At 43.7% G+C, this 23227-nt stretch overlaps 1 protein-coding gene across 2 annotated transcripts; it reads right to left on the reverse strand.

Annotated features, from left to right (window-relative positions):
- Nucleotides 1-764: 764 nt before the first annotated feature.
- LOC142585284 (B-cell receptor-associated protein 31) lies at nucleotides 765-18962 on the reverse strand. 2 transcript variants are annotated; one of them, XM_075695914.1, is made up of 9 exons: nucleotides 18808-18962; nucleotides 18139-18244; nucleotides 17862-17962; nucleotides 15899-16058; nucleotides 14747-14861; nucleotides 12016-12036; nucleotides 6291-6390; nucleotides 6062-6162; nucleotides 765-1399 (listed from the first exon to the last, which is right to left on the reverse strand). In XM_075695914.1, the coding sequence occupies exons 2-9, from the start codon at nucleotides 18228-18230 to the stop codon at nucleotides 1361-1363; spliced, it is 729 nt and encodes a 242-aa protein (XP_075552029.1). In that variant the 5' UTR covers nucleotides 18231-18244; nucleotides 18808-18962; the 3' UTR covers nucleotides 765-1360. The 2 variants fall into 2 exon arrangements, with proteins under 2 accessions (XP_075552029.1, XP_075552030.1); XM_075695915.1 differs by lacking the exon at nucleotides 12016-12036.
- Nucleotides 18963-23227: the final 4265 nt, after the last annotated feature.

Raw genomic sequence — 23227 nt, forward strand, 5'->3', positions numbered from 1 at the left:
TAGTTGACTATCTGCGCTTGCGACTGAAACATAGTAAGCCACATGGAAAAAATTAAATTCTGGGGTTTTACGTACTAGAACCACGATGTGATTATGAGGCAAGACTAAGGGGGGTCTCCAGATTAATTTTGACCGCCTGGGGTACTTTCACGTGCACCCTTTGCACTGTAGACATGTGTCTTTGCGTTTCACTCCTATCAAAATGTGCCCACTGCGGCCGGGATTCGATCCCTCGGGCATCGCAGTGCAACACCACTCACAGCAGGTAGTAAGTTGCATACAAAATGCACAAAAGTACACACGAACACGTAACCTTTTGTCCACAGGTTGCATTTGTAATATATGACATCGCCATTTCATTGAAACGGCCATGGATCAAAAGCAACTACAATGCAAAAGACATGGAGCGAGACTTCATGACAAGCAAAGCTTCACCGCGCTGCCTGCCAAGTATGAAACGGTATAGTACAACTTGGTGGGGCGCCAGTTGGAACTTGAAAGCCTCTCTTTTCTCACCTTTGTTCTCGGGTTGCAGTGTAGAACGAAAGCACTGCCACATTCTTCCCTCAGAGTTTCAGCTTACAGAGGCAGCAGCTGAAGTAATTTCGAATGACTAATCAAATGGCAGTGGCCTCGGATCAAAGGACAGCATGGCTTTGCTAAGCGAGGAGCAGCTCGTTGATCGAGGGACCTTATTTCAAACTAAAGTGTGCCTTCATCTTGAAAGACTAATGAGGTGCTCGAGGATAACATTACACTGAGAAGAAATGTACACCGGAGATTTTATTTCATTACATTCAAAGCAAGAGCATTCATCAAACAAAAGAGTAAATCACATTTCTGTGTGCATGCTTATTGTTTAGCGCATATATAAATAACTGAACAGGAAGGTCTGCAGTTGCTTTAGTATTGGAGTAACATTGCATAAGTAGTTCTTTAAACAATGTGCCAGGCATTGTGTGCACCTGATGTTTTTGGCGACCGAGAACCTAAAAATATGTGCTTTTTGTCCCTAAACAGAAAATAGTAAAAGGACAGTACCGGAACAATAGGGAGAAGACACAAACACTATATTTTACAAGGCACATTTCAACTAAATGCACACTTCCTGCAAGACCAGTGAAATGTGATGTGCAAACAGCCACGGAAAAAAACCAAACCCCCGCATTCAACACACGATTTTAGCTGTTAAAATATCACATCGATAACGCATACACCCACGCTTCAATGTTCACTTTGCAACGTGCTTTGTCTCTCTCTGAGACGCATGGCTGCGGTTCAAGAAAAAAAGACAAAGGTGCTTGTGCAGTCTTCACCCAAACAGCAGTCTCACTGGCTCAGAGGATGAATTGCAAAATTCCTAGTTATCCTTCTTGCCTCCCTGGTCGCCACCTCCAGCCTAAGAACATGGGAAGAAATGCACACATATTTGATAAAGGGAAGTCAGACAAAATGCATAAAAGGAGCAGTACAAAAAAAAAAAAAAAAGAAAATTCCACTTTGAATGCATAGCAGATAACTGATGGCTCAAATTGGACTGGAACCAGGACGAAAAGGTTGCACAAAAGAGGGCTCAGTGTCCTATTCCTTCAAGGTAAACTCTGAAGATTCGGTATATATACCAGCTTGTGTGTTTCATTCTACGCTGTGTGGAGACAACTTGTTTACACCTTCGTGCATCAGATTAAACTAACACTTGATTAAAAAGCTTTCTCAACCTTCACATATACAGGGGGAAAATATATATATACATATATGTATACAAAGGAAAAGTTAATGTTTATTAGCCTCAATGCTAGCTAAACAAGAACATTATTGGTTGAGACCGTGGCCTTCAGTACAGCGAGGATACGAAGGCAATGGTGATGGAAGATAACGAAAACTGTCTCGGGAGCTTTGCCTAGTGCCAGTAATGGTGCAATGTTGCTTTTCTATAGATTTTAACATAGCATGCAGATATACGTGCTAATTAGACATATATAATTTAGTTCCCAAGGGGGTGGATTATATGTGCAAGTACTATACAGCAATTACAGGGCGTTCCAGCTAACTCATGCCAAGCTATAAAAATCCCACATGTGCATTACAAGAATGCAGCCAACTTCGTATTGCTCACTGTCTTCTTCAGCAACTGAGTACTTATTATCAGCTTAGGTAATTAATTATCACTTATCAAATGATCAACTTATCATTGTAGTATTGACTTAAACAGAAAATCTTCAATGGAGAAGTTTAGAGCCTACTGACAAATATCTGAACAACTCTTTTCTGTGATGATAGCTGCTGTGGTGCTGTGATAGCTGTTGGACTGCAAAGAAAGCATGCGAGATTTGAAAAAGTACCACATGACTAAGCAGCAATGTGCAACTCGGTAGACAAACGTGTGCAGCGACATTAGTGCCCTAGAACATTCTACGAACAAATAATCGATGCTGCACACAAACCCAAAGCATGAATAGGCTGCAAACAAAAATTATAGCCGATAGCCAAACCTGTCGTCTCCGATATACCTCTGTCAGATGGCAAGACACCCTCGCCCTTTACACCATCCTTCAGCAGCAAAAACGCTTGCAGGGCTTTGAGAATTGCCATGAGTTATCACATTTCCCATGGCTCGATTTGCCTCATAGGTTCAACAGATTAAGATACCTCGGCAAAAGTGGAAGCCAAGATCATTGTATTCGATGCATCTCCATATCTCATGGCACATTTATGCCTTCGGTAAGCATGCAGCATCAATCACTTGTTTGTGGCATGTATGAAGGCACTAATGTCTCTGCGCTCAAAAGCCTAGTCATGTGCTACTTTTTCAAATCTCGCACGATTTCTTTGCAGCTTGGAAAAATTAAAGACACAGATGCTATCATCACGGAAAAGAATTATTTGGATGTTCATCAATAGGCTCTACAACTCTTTTTCTCAACCATTTAGATATTATGTTAATTAAAAGACATTAACCACAGCAGACAGAGCTACCAAAATACTTGTTAGTGTTTTTTTAACTATAATTGATTAGATCACTCATTTTAACAAGAAGGATGTAGTATTAGTTTCCTGGCTACAATCGTATCTGCTGAACCATAATTCTACAGCTTTGGTGAGACGAAACTGGCCGCAGTTCAGAGGCCCTGCTCGGGGACGTTTTCCCTGTAGTGACAGAAGGTTTAGATTGCCGTTTGTCTTGCCGTTTTCAACGTCCACCTTGTGGCCAAAACTAATATTACACTGTGCATAATAAGAACCATTTCAGGAGTGAAATGGTTTTTCTTACACTTATATTCCCCTTTAAAAAAATATGGCGTTGAAAGTGTATGGGCACAAAGAATGAAAATTTATCTCTGTTATGGCAAGCAGAATATGCAAATATTGAAATACATGAACCCCAGAAAAAAGATGATGACCCATTTCGGGGTAATGACCCGCAGTTTGAGAAACACTTATTGTTAATTAATAATTTAAACTCATAGTAAAAATACTCAGAGTTGCTCAAGAGGGCAATGAACAATATTAAGTTGGTTGCATTTGCGTAATGCAGGCAAGTTAGCTGAAACATCCTGTATAGTACAATTTAGTAATGGTCCTCCGAAATTCCTGCAATCAGGGGCTGCTTTGAAAACACTCCTCCACACAAGTGCCTTCAAATAGACGCTACAGCAAAGCCAAAAGACTAGATTTTTCACTTTAAGGAGATAAGTGCCACATCCTGCTTTGGCAACTGAGAAGCATTGGATTATTGAAAGATTAACCTTTTTTTTTTCTTTTTTTTTTTTGGCACAACCTGTTTACATGTGTCTCTGCAACGAATGTCTCCAATTGTAAAATAGAAGGGAGACAAAATGATAACCTTTAGTACTGATCAAGCTTCACAGCAGTGGTGGACATCAGAATTTCAACGATAATTGCCAGTCTGATTATATTTTGCGAGAGATACGATTCATTTTTAATTAGCGACTTTTGGGGGCATATTGAAATTGCAGAATAGAATTAACCAGTACTTGAAGCACAAATTTTTGCTAGAAGCTATAAGCGGAGCAGCATTTTCGAGAAATGGGTACTCAGTATCTCGCTATGTATCGCTTAAAGTGCCAAGCTGCATGGCTTTATCTCGCAGTAGAGGCACCAGCCTCTACTGTGAGAGGGTGCTAATCCTCTACCAGGATTAGCACCCTGTGCTAACCCTGGCTGCCGAGAAAGTATCACTAACATGAACCAAACCACAACCCGGACGTAAATGGAACCCTCAGAGGGCACGAGCACCAAGCGAACCAAGCAACCAGAGCAGCTGAAGCTGCCTATCAGTAAGCTTCACGCACAGCTAAATAAAAGAGCTTTCTAAAAGGCATAGCAAGTCTTCAATAAAGTGTATCAACATTACAGTTAATTACAGCACGGAAAACTTTGCTGAGACAGGGGTGCACTTAGCTGCACATTTTTGGAAATGGCGCCAGGCAAAAGGTTTCCAGCAAAAGGTTATGCTGCAAGAACTGGTAGACTTTAAATTCTGCCACCATAACATGTCCCTTGAAGTTGTTAATTTAAAAACTTAATCAGCGACATTTCGTTGATGATCACATTGACAATTATAGTGCAAGCTTCGATGTCTGCCACTGTTATGAAGTTTGGTCAGTAGGTAATAACTATTGTCTCCCCTATTCATTAATAATCCTAGACTTTTGCCACACTGTGGCTCTAAGTAGCGCTGGACAACACTCCCAGGGCTAGATTTAGTAAACATACATAAATACAGAAGAAAGTGGGTAGTGAGACAGCCCCTGCCATAGCTCAATTTCGGTACAGCATCGCACGCACCATGCGGAGCTTGCAGATTCAGGTCCCACAGGTAGCAAGTTGCCCCCTTTATTCTGCTCTCATTTCCCTATTCCTTGTTAAATCTACATTTCAAATTAAGAAATGATTAACTTTCTGTACATTTTCCTTGGCTTCACTGACTGTTGGCTTCACATGGTTGTTACTAATAATAAGACCGAGCACCTCAGTTCCAGATTCTTCTCACGACACTTCTCTAGAGTGGCAAATCTGAACAGTTCAGCATAGATTCGAGGTGTGAAAAGGCAGGCACACAAAATATTGACGCGAGAGGAATGAATAGGACAACACAAACGCCAACTACCAGTTGAATGGTCGCACATCAGCAGAAAAGAAGTAAGACAAAACATACCTGCGCATGCAAAGACAACCAATCACTCACGTACACATTGGTTTGCCAACTATCCCATATTTAGCAGGACAGTCCTGACTTTAGAGTGAAGGTCCCCAGTCAGGACAGCCAATATCACAACTTTTGCGTTTTTTTATTGAATAACATTAAATAAACCACGGCTCTTATCCACAGAAACGTTCTTACGCTAGAGCTATTTGCGATACTGATGCTAGCCAATCGTGATGTCGGACATATCATTAGTGAAGGCACCCAGCCAATGACAAACGGCACTTGGGAATGAAAAGCTTTGTGAATTTGGGCCCAGAGTTCCTGTTTGTAATGTGCGACAGCTAGGTTGCACATTCTTCTTTTCTGTGATCTGTTGCACATTCGTAAAGGTGGTTTCATTTTAATTGTGGTTCTAGTTCTGCTGTAAACCCTAACTTTTCACAGCACCACTACCTGTATCGGTAGTCGTGTTAGCCAAACAACTACTGCACATTTCCTGACGTAAATCACAACATGTTAGGACTAGGGAAATTTGTGAAATATTGCTGCATGTACAGACTGACAACTCCTGGCAATGGCAAGGTTAGTGGTCACCAGCTGCTCAACAAGTATTGGTTTGCCACAGATATCAGTTCAAGCATGACAATTACTCTTTAAGGAAGATAATGCAGAGATGGCTTATGCACGCGCTTCTAGTGATATGACACGCCTCGACCTTCAAATGCGCTTCACTAACTTCAAGTTTAGGAGTAAACTTGCAATTGCGACAGTGCAGTAGATGGCTAAACAGTGTTCCGTTGGTCACCACCGGCATTCCGCTAACAGCGTCTGTATTTTGCGTCCCTGCCTTTTTCACGTTTCTCCCAGTTAATGAGTGTGACACTATCATACCGCTGCCTTGGAGTGTTCCTCGCACAGCCGGTCGTACTCCTTGCTCAAGTTCTCTGCCTGCATCTTCAAGGCATCCCTGTCTTTGGTCAGGTGAGTCACTTCTGCAGGCGCGAAAACAATGGCAGTTTTCATTCAGTGTGCAAAAGCTGCACCATGCTCGCTGATGGCATGCAGCAATGAGCTCAGAAGCAGCTGAAACGATGGTAAAAGAAAGTTCGCAACAAGTCACCTTTGCGGGCCTTTTCCAGCTCGGTCTTGAGTTCTTTGATGTCCCTCTCCATTGTTTCAGTCTTGCTGTTGCCTTCATTCTGCTTCGCGTTATCGCTCTTCTGCAACGAAGAAGTACAAGGAAAGATTAAAAAAACAAAACAAGATATGGCATTAACCCTCTGTTTCCCACAAACATATCAGGCACTAATGCAGATATTGGCTTTTGTTGTTGTTGTTGTTTTTCAATAAATTAGGGAAGACAAAATTTAACATTCCTAAAAGTGTGGAAACGTTGCATGCACTGCTCTCAAAAGTGCCTTTTCCAGCCATAGCCCTACAAGGCCTGTAATATGGTTGCAACAAACTTACAGTGATGGCCACAATTGTTGCTGCAGTTTAATAAAAGGTTCAACACAGTGAGCGCACATTTCAGACACGCAATCAACAGAGCCATCAGTAGAAACTGCATGTGCACGCATGCACCCACCCACCCTTTTTGGCGTACAGTCTATGTCAAAAGTTTAATGAGGCAGTGAGCTTGAGTTCAGATATGCTAACTATATGTTCTAGTGTACACAACCAATATAGCGTTGTGCAGTTTTACCAACTGTAAGCCAAAACTGGGCTCAAATTTGTAATTTCTGCAGAACCTGCATCCTGCAGACTTTTGATGCCCACTGCACATCAGGCAAGAAATCGCACAACCCAACCTGCACAATTTTCTATTCGCTATTGAGGGCCAGAACCAAGCACAGACAATGCAGTAGCTTTAAGGTTTAAGGTCATGCAGTGCACTGAGTGCGCATTCACGAGCAAAAGTTTGGAAACCACAGCGTCAGCAAAAGCTTCGAATTTCTTCTAACATAGCTTTGCAACGTGGAATTGCTTCAATACACACTGCATTGGTCGAACACGCACTTGTAGCTTGTGCCACTTTACTTGAGCTGACATGTGCAGGCTGCGTAGAAAATGTGTTTTTTTTTCTTTTCGCGGAGCCACTGTACATGGTACACAACACCTCATGGGGTTGTATCCTTGGCTGATTACACTTTTGGGGACATCAATGCAAGTGTGACATGAACGACCAAGCCGGTGTAATCAAACATTACGAAACAATTGGCACACGACTGTTCAGCACTATTTTCACTAGTGTAACTCAAATGCACCAGCAGGATGCTCGCAACCAGTAAGCTGTTGTTCTCACATTACTAAGTAACGGGAACTGTTTTTTTTTCCCTAAGCGCACCAGCACACTAAGGGGTCTCGCCACCACCGCCAACAGATTGACAGCTGCTGCCATGTGAAAATTACTGTTACGGTTACAGTTCTATAAACTGTGCTGTCGAAGGGGAGTGCAGCACCTTGAAAAGGCTTAAAGGGTCCCAAAATGGTTTTTGCTGTATGCCTAGACACAGAGGGTGTCTCTCAAGGAATGCTTTCTCGCAAGAATTTTGTGTCAGCGCACTATAACACAGGTAAGTGTGGTTAAGCATTAGCCTCCCCTCAAGCCGCAGTGTTCCCCCTCAACTTCAACACTGGGCGGACATCGCTATGTCCCGCCTCCTTCGAGAGGTGATGCAGGTGTTGTCTACGTCCGGTTGATTTGAATCAAGTGTGTTCCCCCCCTCTCCTTCCTACACAGCTTTCCTCACTTAGCCTCAGCCACATTAAACGAAATATGAAGCCTTTCTGGGTCAATTATATACAAAGCTTGGCTCTCTGACAAATGCGGAACCTTTCTATTCAAAACTGCGGGTGATCACTATGTTGACCAAGGAGGTTGGTGTTGACATTGACGTGCGGCGTTCGAGTCTTCTACGGTATGCAGTCACTGCAGTTTACTTGCTACACACACCTGCAGTGCGAGATGAGCGTAATATAGCGTTGGTACCATTTATGTTCCTTCCACCAAAGAAGATGTTGCTGTTCCTATTTTCGTGTGATAACCACTCCGCATTCCATCTGCTGCTAGGCGAACGCGGGCAATCGGTTTGAAGAAATGTCAAGATTTATGGCAATTGTGTGTTTATATTTAAGGCTACACTAATTACTGTGCACACATATGTATTAAAAATAAGCTTAATGCAGCGGCATGTTTCAAGCATTCCCAATGACGTAACAGGGGTAGCCAATTGGATCACTCGCCCAAATGACATCACTAACCCACACCATGTTGCGTGGGAAGGGATGGCGGAAAATGAAGGTGACTGACTCCACATGTGATAAGTGGCAATGGACATTTTTAAAAGTTTACACTAAATGACATGCTTTATGCAGAGCGCTTAAATTTGTCTCTTAATGATCAGAAGGGCCTACCCTACTGACTTAGCACATTCGTACACAATCGTCAAAATCGTTTCAGGGTCCCTTTAACTCTCTATACTGCACCCACTGGGCATCATCAGCCCACCAACGATGGTTTGAAACACCGCTTTCGAGACCTTCCGCGCCACTCATGGACACTCTGTGCTGTAGGACGTGGAGGAGCTGAACTATATTTCTTAAGCCGTTCGCTTTTTCGCCAGCAGGTGTTTCTTTTTTAACGAACTGTCAAAGTAGAAAGCAAAAATGGCCGCCTCAAGAAACAGTGCGCACGCTTTGAAAGATTGAAGATCTCGCGATTCCACTGCGGCTGATGTTATTGATGGATCAAGCAGCATTGAGTCTCGGGATGCTGCCTTTTCGTCGGACTTCACTCCGAGAGCGACGACGATGCAAGCTAATCCAGAACATCGGCGGCGGCAGCCTGGGATGCCAAACTGTTTTGCTTGCACTTAAACTTTTTTGGTTCAATGAAAATTTTTGATTTTTTAGGAGACAGTGCCTATTAGACGGCAACACATTTTGTACACCTCTTAGTTTTTTTTTTACATTCTTTTCTTAGTCTGTACAAGCGTGTCTAAGAACTATGTTCATTTTATCCCAAATCTCGACTCTGGCAATGATATCTTTTTATGAGATACATGTCATTAATAAAACTTTAATGCGTGAAAAGTGCATTCATTCTGCTTTTTGTTTATGTATTACATAAAATATTGAGTGCAGTAGACCCTTCAGAAAAAGAATCTGGCGTAACCTACAAAAAACACCAATTTTTCCCATGGTAGGAAAAGAGTCAAGAATTACAGCAGAACCTCGTTCATATGTTTTGAAAAACACACAGAAACGCACACATACACCTGAAAATAAATACTAACTGGGAAATCGTATGATCCAAAGTCACTAGAGAGAGAGAGAGAGAGAGACAACTTCATGTAGTCGCCTGCAGAACGACACCATGACTAAATGGCGCCGTGATGCGGGCCCTGACGTCTTCTCAGCGGGTGGTCTCTACTCAACTCCAGCGCGTGTTACTCCCGCGGTCGGTCGCCCTGAGGGGCAACGTTCCGTCGGTTTCGCTCGGCCTTTGTCTTTCAAGAGCCGCCGAGACCTGCTGGACGGCCCAGGATTCCAGAAAGCTGGACTGCAGCTGACGACTACGTAATTAATGCAAAGCGCTACGCAAATCATTGCAGCACAAGAGACCGACGCGCGCCAGGGCCCAAGCAATAAGAGACGTGCATTGTTCCTGCGACTTTGGCATGCTTACAGGCGGTCCTTGAATCTGGTTTGGGTCAGTAGCTTCTTCAGGCACAGTATTTCAGCTGGAAATTTCTATGTGCACACTCAGCGAGAATCATTGCGGCACTGGACACTGATGCGCATCAAGCTCGCAAGCCCCAAGTGACCCAACTTATTGCACATCATTTAAAGATGCCAATTGGAAACCGAAATGAAATTGTACTGGTGAGCAACATTGGAATACAATGCCATGATGCTGCCAGAGCAAAGCGTGGCGCTCACTTTGCACTTCCTGAATCAGGAAATCAGGTGTCGCAGTCACCAACCGTTATAGACTTATGATAGGTGCCAGTGATACTAGCCTAAACTGTGAATACTGTGAGGTGCCAGAAACACTTGAACATATATTTTGTGTGTGCCCCGCGTACGCGCAAGAACGACTGCAACTTGTCTCTTCCATGCAACGATCCATAAGAGACCGGTATCAGACGAGTTTCTTTTAGGTCCTTGGCCTAATGCAAACAGCGCAGCCAGGGTAACAAGTGCCGCTATAGGTTTTCTCCAAGCCACTGGGCTGGTCACACGGCTTTAGAGATGCCACAACTCTGAATTTGTATATAGGCATCTCTTCCTTATACCATCATCATTCATCAGCCCTTTCTCTCCCCGTCCCTTTTCCCCAGTGTAGAGTAGCAGGCCAGAGCAAGTTATACCTCTCTGCCTTTCTGTAAATAAATTTCTCTCTCTCTCTCTCTCTGAATCAGGGAATGGTGGCGTGCTTGGGTTATTGCCTATTAACAGCATGCAGTACTCTTCCTACAACATACACACTGCGAAAAAGATAGGTGAGAATGCTTATTGCATTAGGTTGGCAGGGACAGCTGTGAACGGCAACATGCGATGACCCGCGAGGTTTGCTGGTACTCGAATAGGAAATGGAGTGCGTGGCATCATTTCTACGTGACACGGGTGGCCGAGTACTGCGAGAAAGGTGCTATTGCATGCGCCTACCACTCTCAATCGCGCGTCTACCTTGCACCTTTTCTGTTTACATGGGATCTAGTGGCCGGAAAATGTATCATACTATCACATTTTGGTGATATAATGAACGTTAAAAACAGTGTTTTCCGGGAGTGCACTAACCGGTGAAAAAGAAGTGTAACCGCAGTGGGTCATTCTTTTACTGCTGTACCATGAATGTTGGTGCCGGGATATCGTATGAAACAGGATCGTATCAACGAGGTTCTACTGCAAATCTTGGTGTTTGTCCTGAAGCAACTCACAGACTATAAGAGACACCGCAGTTGGAGGCTGTGGATTAATTTCTACCACCTCAAGTTTTTTACATGCAATTGTAGCACGGTACATGAACATGAGGATTTCTGCATTTCACTTTTGTCTTGAACCTGCCACATCGTGTTCAGCAGCGTCAAAAAAAAATCTTGTGGCATATTGAGGGCGAGCACTCAAAAGGGTCACACAGGCTGTCCATGGGCTCCACGGATGAACACTTTTCAGAGAACTGGTCTAAAAATATTTGCAAGCCAACAATCAACAATATCACGTGGCTCATTGAGTAACACAGCTTTGCGCTAAAAGAAAGCCGGGCTAACACATTCAGCTACTTCGCCACCTTAGCTCTCTAAGTCTGATCTCCAAGATGCAGAACTCCTGCATCCAAAGGGAGATTTGCATGAGGGAGAGTTCTGCACCCCTGCTGAAAGTAAAGCATAACATCCTTCCCTTGAACAGTTCCTTGCAACGTGCAAGAGAAGATGCCCCACTTTTGTGACGAGACAGGGCCACATGCAACTCCCTATGTAGAAGGGGAGCTATCTGTTCAGAAACTGTAAAATGCACCCCACAGTAATGAATGATTAGCTGACAAGCCTTCCTTGATGTGTCTGCTTGGCAAAAACAGACAATTTCACTGCTCACAGGAAGACGGAGCAGCTTTCCAGAAAGAACATAAAGGTTGGTGAAGGACCAACAGCTGAGCTAGCTGTCATTCACTGGATACCAACTGGCACAAAACCTTTGGATCTGCCAGTGCACTTATCGCTCTTTAAATGCAGCCACTGTAGCTGGGAATCAAATCCCCGACCTTGCATCACCAGCAGCAGATTGCTACAGCCACTGTGGCCAAGCTATAGAGCAAAATAAGCAGGACTGTGTCTACTTACTGCTGCATCATGAGCTTGCAGCTGCAAAATAGAGAGGGCGTGACACAAGCAATAGAGCCATGGTTGCAGTTTTAAAAAGTTTAAAACAGAGACAATTGCATGAGCTTTCAGCAATGGTTTTTCTTTACATATTGAATAATTTGGCACATGAAATTGTCCCTGCAAGATGTACCCAAGGCATGTAATGTACGGCTCAGCAAGCTTTTTGAGACAAAGACATTGCATGTTAATGCTAATTCTGCACAAGAAAGAAATGACAGAAGTATTACTGACATCAAGCCACACAAAACAGGACATTTGAAGACACGAGTCATACGTACCACAACATGCAATTAACTGCAATACAGTGCTTTGAGCACAAAAAAAGAAGAAAGAAAAAGAAAAAGCCCTAAAGTAATTGCAAAATGAATTACATTGTAGGATTTTCTATTTCAAAGCACCCCACAGTCTACGACACAAGCCACAGTCGGTGGCTTTGAATTAATTCCCACTGCCTGCGGTCCTTTAATGCGTGCCTAAATCCCAGCAGGCTGCTGAACCAAACCGGAACTGAGCCATTATTTTCGGCTGAATAGGAACTGAACCGAACCATTATTTTCCTGCCATCTTGGGACTAAGCTCAAACCGGAACTTATTGGACAAATTGTTCCAAATCGGTTCGACTAACAGTTCATAAGGCCCTGTGTATCAGTGTCGCCGTAGTGATTTTTCGATAGATCTAGCGACTTGTATGTCTAACGACCAATTTTTCTAGTATTAGGTGAGGAAACTGTTTTTATCGGTGTGCAAGAGCAATTAGTGACATTTAAGTGACCTTGAAATTAGGGAAGTTTCAAAAATAATTTTCTAGAAAATGCACTTTATTATTAATGAGCTACATGTAAGCGGCCGAAATTGGCTATACAATGTGTGAAGCTCTGTACTGTGCTTCACAACACAGTGGCCTCCACAGGATTCGCACTGTACTGAACAAATGAATGTTTTTTTTTTTTTTTAAGTTCCTTATAAACAGTTTGAGGGGGTCAAACAACACTGCAGGTTCGGCAGGTTAGCTAAACATGTTCGAATGGTGAACATTTGCAAGCGCAACACTAAATAAGTTTGGCAAAACCTACTGTAATAAATTTTATGGGGAGATTTAGAATGCAGTAGGTAAACAATAAGACATATCTGACATTAGAAAGGCATAGGTATCGGAATGGGTCGGCTCGTTCATGCTAGTCTGAACATACTGCTTTTTCTCATTGCTATTGGACAAATCAATATCGCACGAAGCCTTTATCTACATCAAAGGGCGAAAGCACAGTGCTTGACCTGTATATATGTCACATAATTGGTATCACCAGTATGAAAATGTGGCCAAGCGTCTGTTACAGAAATTAGCAGGGTTAATGTAGACAAAGTGCCTTTTTGTAGTGGAAAAATCGGATGATTCGTGTTCATTGTAATCATGCTGCATTTGTAACCTCGCAATCTGAAGGCAAACACAGAATTTTTGCTGCCGTCATCCATTGTTATGTAAGTATATCAGTAAAGCAAAAGTCTTCTACATTCTGTGGGTAAATTCACTACTTATTCCTCGCCTGCATGCACATTAGATAAATGTGAAACATGTCAGTGCATAATTTATGCCATGTTAGCCTAAACTATAGTGTTCCAAAACATCTACGTTAGTATTCGCTCAAGTGTTCTAGTGAAAATTTAGCGACCTTGGAGCAAAATTTAGGGACTTTTTTGTCTCCCCCACTTTAGCGACACACTAAAAAAAAAATTTCAACATTGCAATGGACCCTCTGCAAAGGCACGTCAGACAGGAAACGCTGGACAAAGGCTCAAGGCCTCCCGTTATCAACAAATGACTGCCACGCTAACAGGCAAAACTCAAATAACTTCCCCTCAACTTAAAACACTCATGTCGTAAATTTTGATGCAACCAAGGCAGGTTGAAGTGCACATGGCCATAAAATAATTTCCATCAACTATACAGCAAACTACAAACTGGTGGAAAGCTCATGACATGACGGGCACTTTAATTCAAACACTTATGCAATTTGAAATAATGGAACTTGCATGGCTGCACTATTAAGAGTTTGGTTGCTGGCTCCGGAGCTGAACCTGAACCAAGCTGGAAAATATTCAGATGGCTGAATCTTAACCCGAAAGCTTTGCAGCTGCCATGACTAAGGATCGAACCCGTCACCTTGTGCACCGAAGCAAAAAACCATTGCCACTAAGTCACCACGGCGACTGCAGTGTATATCCAATGCATGTAACGTACTGTCTAACACACTCTCAGAGACAAGAATGCTGCAAGCTAACGCTAACCTTTCATGAGAAATAAATGTCGAAAGTATTATACTGCCATCCAACCATATAAAAGAAGACACCTAACAACAGGCAGTATATGAGCCACATTGTATTTAAAAACTGTGACATCAATATTTTGAGCTTTTCACAGGAATGAGTGCAATAACTTTTTTTTTCCATGAGAAATGGGGTGGCCTCAACAAATTAGACTGCATTAAGCAACATGATTCTTGAAGGAATATTGTCCAGGTTTCCTGTGGCTTTCTTTAAGGTTGCTGACTACGATCGAGGGTCTGAAACAAATTGTACTTAGGGAAAAAAAAATCCCTTTGTGAAGCTTATGCAACAGTCAAGGCAAGTTTATCGCAACGTTTTATGTTGCCTTTGTACTCACGTAAACATACATCAGAATCAAGCAACAAACCTTGAGGAGGTTCTGGGCAGCTTCAGTGGCAGACTGCGCCTGCTTCATGGATGCTTCGTTGACAGCCAAGAGTACAGCCTGGGCACTGATCAGTGTCACCAGCCTACGGATTACCCTGGAGGACAAGTAGGTCATATTCAGCAGAGTACAGGCAGGACTGGAGAAGCAACTTTTAAACATGTTTTGCTAACATTATTGCATGCTTCTCCTGTCAGCATGATGCCACGATATACATAATACATACTTATATACTAATATAATGATGGGTGAATGAGGGGCAGTACTAGCACTTGACAAATAATGTGGTGTTTTTACGCCCCAAAGTCAGATTTAGAATATTTAGAATGAAGACGGTGCAAACTAACGAGACAAGGAAGAGAAACCGACACAGCACTGTGCCTCTTTGCCTTGTCCCGCTAGTTTGTGCAGTTTTAGTTCTAAATATCGCGTACTAATTGGCCCAAAAGCAAGCTATCTTGAGCGATGACGTGTTAGGCAAGTCCGGATTAATTTACACTGCCTGGAATTTTTAGGCATGGCAACCTCACATTACGCATTGATAAATGACTGTGTTTACAATGGGAGCTTTCATTTAACGCTAGCAGCACACACACACAGAATGTACCCATGCATCTGAATTAGTATACCTCTCGCATCCCGCCCTCATCAAAGTGCAGCCATGGCAGAAGGGAGTCGAACCCGTGACCTCAAGTTCAGCAAGCAAACAACGCAAGTGCTCCACATATTGAGGGCAGAGGAGTGCTCATGGCTGCACGCATGCAAACGCACTGCCTTGGAGAATGTCTACAGTGACAATGTCTGTATGCCTGTCTAAATATCTGCCGTCCTCTCCAATAGAACTGAGCAGCATCTATGAATGAGCTGCGCACTTTCAGAACTGGTGTCTCTCTGAAAACAGATGACACGGCTAATTTTTTCAGTGGCTAATGAAATTACAATCAACCTGTAAAGGATGAGGGAGCGAGGAAGCCAACTAATATCAAGGTGAACTGTGCTACACAAGCCCTCAAAACGCGCATTATATGCCAGGTATGTCTAATGGCACCAGTGGCATACTGGTGAGCACTGACAATAGCATCACAGTTGCAGCGGAAGAGAGCTGCAGTCCGAACAGCAAGTGAGGCAACTCACAGCCACAGGAAGAGGGCGAAGCCAGCAATGTAGAAGTTTCGCTGGGCACGAAACATTTTCATGCTCTGCTGCATCTCCACGTCGAGGTTTCCGTGGTGGTGGTACTCTGACTGCGCCTCTTCGCGGTGGGCGCCATACTTGCGCATCTCTCGGACGGAATCTACAACAGAAAGTGGCCCTGAAATGTCTACACGATCTTAAAAGATCTGGGACAATGTATGCAGCATGAGTTGAGCACAGAGTGCCTACAATGACATGTTCTAGCTGCATCAGAAACATACCCTTGATGTTTACAGGTATGCAGGGAACTCAGCTAACTGCTACAAGTTTGCAAGGGGGACATCCTATCAGGCAATTCCACAGGAGGCCACACTAAATGTTTACATCTACGAGCAAAATAGCATTCCGGACACTCTGCAAGTAACGCCGGATCATGCGAAATTTCGTGCTACATTTAGGCCATCATTTTCTTTTACATAAATTGATGAAAACTGCAAAATCGAAACAAAACTGAAGTACCAAGCTTACAACTTTGTAGTAATAAGTGCCGATGTCATAGTTCTGAAAACTGCACATCTAAAGCAGGCAAGATCGCTGTATTATACACCACTCTGAAGCACACCACTAATTTGCAAGTAGGACTTTTTCGACACCCCTGTAAACATTGTCACAACTTCGCATATGCTGCAACTTTATATACAAGATTTGTCTGTTTGAGGTGCTTGCTCAAGCAGATGCAATTTACAGAACTGTTTTTGGTGCAGAGTTATGGACTCGTACTCATTTTGCTCTAACATTATACGCTTGCCAATTTTTGGCAATTTTTATAAAGAGTTCACGGCCCTAAATGAAAATTCAATTTCCTAGAGACATTATAATTCAAGTTATTTCCTCAAATGCAACAATTCAATTCAAATTGGTTCAAGAAATTAACTGAACAAGTTTTGGTTGCCTCACAAAAGCATTTCTGCATTTTAAATTGTATTTGAATGGGAAAATCTGAATTGGCCCAGAGCTAAACTTCCCCTTAAAGGTTAGGTTCAATGGCAGGAAGCATTGCAAATGCAAACCCTCACACAATTCCTGTACTATATTTTAGAGACTGGCATTATGCTCAAATGCATAGCTTGTATGCTCAACAGCAGCTTCTTGCAATTTTCCAGAATGACTGTCAGCCTTGGTTGGAGCAGCATCAGAGCTTCAAGGGGCATTTGCTTTTAATTCATAACTGACATTGTCAGCTCCAGCACATCTAATTAAGTGAATGAATGAATGAATTTTGGGGTTCTACAGGCCAAAATCACGATTTGATTATGACGCATGCCGTAGTGGGGGACTCCAGATTAATTCTGACCCCCAGGGAATCTTCAATGTGCCCCCGATGCATGGGACACATGGGCGCTTTTGCATTTCGCCCCGACTGAAATGTGGCCGCCGGGGCCGGGATTTGATCCCATAACCTCGTGCTTAGCAGCGCAACCCCATAGCCACTAACAGCTAATTAAGTAGCTTACACAGTGACAATACAAAGGTTTGCAGATTTGTTACTAGGTCATTATGTGACAACGGCCAGGTATGCGATTGACAAGTGAGAACTATAGCAGTCACAGAAAATATTATTTTGAGTGTAACCATTTCTGCGATAAGATGCAACAAGATTTGTTTGCGACTACCACATTTTAATTTTTTTGCTTTTGTGCAAGTCATTAGAAAATGCAGGGGTGTTGCAATGTTGACAATACTTGCACCAAAGACAAAATCATGATGGGAGAATGCAACCTGAGATCGATGTGTCACTGTACACCAAAGTTTCAAGTATGCGATAATTTCGGGCAATCCAAAGTGCGGGAGTTTGTTTCATTAACCCCTTGCAATGTAAAACCCGCCATCTCGCCCATTGATGCACGAGTTTAACAACGTCACTTTTAACATGGTCACACAAGATTCCACAACAGACACTCACCGAAGAAGAACAGGACGAGGACAACGATCATAACTGTGAAGTAGATGTCTGCTTGGGCACCGAGGGTTTTGAGGAACCGCGACTTGAACAACTTGTTCCATCTTGAGACCAAGAAAATAGCAATTAAAGAAATGCAACCGGCACAGGAGTAAATCAGAGGTTGCGCAAAACGTAACCCGCCAGGACGTTGAACTTGAGCAAAGCAAAGAAGAAAAAAACATCGGCATGCATTACGGGGCAGGCCAAGCAAGGGCAACGCAAGCAGAGCGCAACTCACGTCCTAGGCGAGATGAACGGGATCATGAGAAGTAAAACGATGGCAATTTCTGCGTAGAGGAAGGCCGCTACGATTGTCCACTGGAAACTCATTGTTCTTTTGTGCACTGGAAGAAAAAGTAAATGGTTTAAAATTCACCCTGAACTCCTTTCCGCAATCTTAGCGCTCAGCGAGACGCCCGGCATATGTAGCACTGCGTAACACAAAGATCGCAGCCGCGCCCACCCACACAGAAGTAAACGATAAGCAATAATCAACCAATTACACCGTATTTAAGGGCTTTTATCGCAGTTGAAACGCCTCGGCGGAGACTTGGAGATGCGACAGTGGCACTGCCATCGAAATAAAACGGCTAAAAGGAAATTTTTCATGACCGAGCGTGACCGGGTACTCGGAACGGGGAAAAAGACGCAGCGGGGGAAAAAAAAGTCCAAAAGTAAGGAACCGTTAGCTTCTGCTGGTTTCTGCGCATACGTTTCATCGACATTATGCCAGCAAGCACAAAACGTATGACGCAAATGTTCAGTGATCACAGTAATCGGGAATCCGCAAATAAACAACCACGAAAGCGGATAGCAATGGACGGTCGGTAGCGACAGCAGTACGAGAACACAAATGTGAACGCGTCATTACATGAGACGCAAAGTGGAGAAAAGTAAAGGAACTCACGCTGTCTCGACGTGTAAGAAAGACAGCAAACGAATGATTCACACTTGCTCCAACTTCACCTCCCGACAACAACTAAAGCACCAAAGCAGCCAAAAGGGCCGAAGCTTCCGCCGGTCCAAAACAGGTAACCCAACACCCAGCAGGGCTTGGACAACCGAGAAAAAGCGGCCCAAAGCATATGGCGCACTCAGCTCGCAATCGCTAGAGTCGTATTGTGTCGCTCATAATTCAATAATAAATTAACTAGCGTTTGTAGAAAGTTGTTTTTAACTAAAATTTATATGATGAGCGTGGCAGTTTAATTGTTTAAATATACACTGCCGACCGTAACTGTTTACTAACGTACTTTTTAGTTACAATAAAAATGTTATACTCAAAGGCCGTCCTAGAAATGAATGGGCTACTTGTTTTCGCGGCAAGTATGAATGTGGATAATCTGGATCTGAATCGAAAAGGCATGAAAAGTATTTTGCGGTGGACAAAAAAATATTTTAGCGTCTTTCTGAAGCATCGACACTTTAAACCGTTAACAGTAAGGTGATAACAGGTGAGAGTGACGTACTATACGAAGTGAGAATATTCCTCTCGCAGCAGACGCTTTGGAACATATATGTAAGGGATAGAACGCCCACACACAGCACGATCAGATGTATTCCTCATGCATCTAGGCCTTCCGGCAGGCGCAAGTGGCTCACAGTTTTCAAAGTAAAGGGTGTCAGAAAATACGCAAAGTACTACATGAGCAGCACGGCATGACTGATAGGATACATCCAAAGTTGGACACGGCGGATGTTCTGAAGAAGGACACAAACGACAGGACCGGTGCCTGTGTCATTCTTCAGTCCTGGTCTTTCGCGCCTTACTCATTCAAGCATGAACCAACTAGCCCAAGCAAGAGTTTTACTTCGGATGTTCTATTTGTCTCCACCGCTGTGCACGGATATTTGAACATGATCTGGATTTCCCACGGACGAACAGTTTTCACTGGGAAGCCAATTGACATAAAGGAAAATAAGAAATAGATAATAGATCAAATAATACCATGTGTAATAGAGTAGCCAACCTTGCACACCTTTTGTCATTGTTTGAATGAAGAATGAATGCATAAAACAAGAAAATTGATCGAAGGGAGCAAAATGGAATTTGAAAGTTCTTAAGAATACATGACACAGCGCACACTCATCGAACGATAAGTCGCCAATGAATTGCATTCTTTCAATATGCGGGTGATGACCTATGAGATTTATCTAATATTTATTTTTTCACGTCCTTCTCTGCATAATTTCTTTTTGAACTCTAATGCTTTCTTGACAGCGTCCCTTGTCAGCACTGAAGTGCCCACATGTCTCGGTAGGGGCATGCCCGCCTCTCTTAAATAAAGAAGAAAAAAAAAAAGATAGACATATTGGGCAAAGTAAGAACAAGAACTTGTCGGCGCTGCGCCCCGCCTCGTTTCATAGGGGACGCTCATAGCATCCGTCCTCGTACGCCCAGGGCCTAAACGCAATTAACAACCTTGCACTGCTTGCACCTTCGCGTCTGTCCAGCCGTAGGTGCTCTGTGGTCCAGCCTGCTACACCGACTGATATTCCAAGAAATAACTCCCCGCCTCCGCATAGCTCTCGATTCGATGCGCGCACCGCGTCGGTTGTTAGATCCCCTAGCTCGCATACCTCGCAGCGGTCAACAGCCGTGGGGTAGCCAGAAATTTATTTCGGTGGGCGTTCTCCGCCGACAACTACCACTCTTCCCCCTCCATCATCTCTCTCTCTCTCTTTATGTGTGTGTATGTGCGTGTGTGCGTGTGTGTACTAGTAATTAGTAATATGTACTAATTTCATTTCACACATTTCTAACACTATGGATGCCATGTCTTTTGCTCCATGAATTGCACTTCAAACTTTCGACTCTGAATGCCACGTCTTATGTTGGTCTATATAGTGAATATTCAGTTTAGTGAACTTTCAGTTAAGTGAACTATTTCCTTCGGTCCCTTGAAGTTCACTCAAGTGAGAGTTCACTGTATACTGAAAACGGAGTGTTCATGCCCGCCGGAGTGGGATCCGAACCCGCTCGTATAACTATAACTATATAACTATAACTATACGTACGCTTCCTGTCACCGGCGAAAACATTTGACGCGGAACTACGAGAAATATGCATAGTCTGCGGACGAGAGTTTCTGGTTAGAAAATAAGCTTGCAGGGCTGCCCAAAAAAGGGAGGCAGACAGCTCTGCCCCAACCCCTTATACAAAATGAAGAACCTTGCAAACGTTGCTATAGTGAAAACAATGCGAATCATTAGTCGTTTCTAGGGAGCGAAGTGAACCTGTGCAAAGAAACGATGACCTGCGCATTGCTAACTATCGCACTGATTGGCTATGCTTTCGAGGTGGAGGCTCTCTCGTTCTTGCTGCACGCTGAAATACTCTCTTAAACAAAATTACACCCTTTGGGTCGTATCTTGCCACACAACGATAATCGTCATCTGTCTTGCTTGCGTTTCCTTTCTTGAAAACGCTGCGCTCGTTACTTTCCTGTCGAAAATGCTCTGTCATGCTGATAACGCGCATGGCGTTCGTGACTTGGAAGTCCCGATGACGGTTATTGTTGCGTGGCAAGATACGACCCAAAGGGTGTGATGTTGTTTAAGAGTGTACACTCTAAAAACAGTTTGCACCCTTTGGGGTGTATATTTGTCCCACAACGATAATCGTCATCTGTCTTGCCCGCATTTCCTTTCTTTAACGCTGCCAGCCCGGTACTTCCCAGTCACGAACGGCATGCGCGTTATCAGTGTGACGCAGCATTCTTGACAGGAAAGTAGCGAGCGCCGAGTTTTCAAGAAAGGAAACGCAAGCAAGGCAGATGACGATTATTGTTGTGGGACAAATATACACCCCAAAGGGTGTAACGTCGTTTAAGAGTGTACCTGCACATGACTCGGGGGGTGGAGCCCCTCTATATTTGCCAGCGGATCGGTTAGTAAAAAGGCAGGGATAGATGACAAGAAGAAGGATGCTGTTTAGACCCCCTTGTGTAGAACGAAATAAAGTGCAATAAAAATCAAGTGTACGGTTACAGTGAAGAAAAATAGTTAAGAAACGCAGCCGCTTAACTGTGCTGTCACATTGGCGAAATGTTTGTAAACGCGGCCCCGCACAATGAAATTTAGTTCATACAGAGCAGCCAGGATGCGAGCCCCGAGTTGCCCAGAAAGGAACTTCCACGCGCCAGGTATAGCCATTCCTCCTCACACACCGCACGAAAGAAGGGGGAGAACTGTCTGTTCGGTCGTTGCAGAGCGATCGATGACAGGAGTCGGATGATCCACTCCCCGAGAGATTAGCGTGGGCGAGACTCGTAGGGAGACGCTCTTGTTTTGAGAAAAAAAAATAATAATAACGCCGTGGGGAAACTCGCTGACGACAGGCCTCAGAGTCGCCGGACAAGTGCATGAGTACGATGTGATCCCTGCTTACCGCGTACCTACGTATGTTTCTAGTGGGGGTCATTGTTTTGCCTACCTGCCCAACCCTACTTGCCCAATGTAGATTCGCCAAGCCTGTCTGATGATGATCGTTGTTATTGTTACTCACCCGCATTTCCGCTTATTAGTCGCGGGGATCGAACCTCTTTTGCGCAAAAGCGCCACGGAGAGAATTCGGTTCATTTCTGAGAAACATAAACTCACCATCGATCGTCATCACCACAAGCCCAATTTCTGCAGGAAAAAGGGCATCGCTCCAGCGTACTCGAATAGCCTGACCCTGTCTTTCGTCAGACCACTCCAACAGCTACCACCCACTCCTCTGCCGTTCTCGAGTGCGGATCCATTCTTTTGCCGTCCATTCAAACTACCGGTTATGTTTTCTGCAGTTCGGGGTAAATTAGCAAAATGGGCTTGGACTGCTGGTTGCCCTTTTGTGAACAGTGAACAGTAGTTAATCAATAGCGCACTAGATCGTCGATGCGGTCCAACTCCACTTGTGTCCGTAAAATATGTTTCCACGGGTCACTGCGCCCCGACAGGTCACGTTTTCCATAGCGTTTCTGCGCTTTTCGCGCAAAAGCGGTACATAGGAGATTTACATAACGCCACTTCACTACAATGAGTGGCGGTTTTGCCCCTGCAGTCACTTCAAATCGCTCGCAGCAGAATTTGAAATTACCGCCGGCCACCTAACAAAGATGGTGCTACCGTCTGTAGGCCGATTCATGCGTGAGGTCAATTCCAAACATGGCCTCCGAGATCTTCATTTAATCTCGGCGTTGATGTTGCAGAAATAAAAGGTCTAGTTTCTGCTTGCAGAAAAATATTTTTATTCTAAATAAAACTAATAAACTACATTAAAGCAAATTTCACTGTGTTCAATTGTCTTGAACAATAATGTTTATAGTCGCCCACTACTGGCGTAC

This window comes from Dermacentor variabilis, chromosome 6 (assembly GCF_050947875.1).
Source record: "Dermacentor variabilis isolate Ectoservices chromosome 6, ASM5094787v1, whole genome shotgun sequence".
Classification (NCBI taxonomy): Eukaryota; Metazoa; Arthropoda; class Arachnida; order Ixodida; family Ixodidae; genus Dermacentor; species Dermacentor variabilis.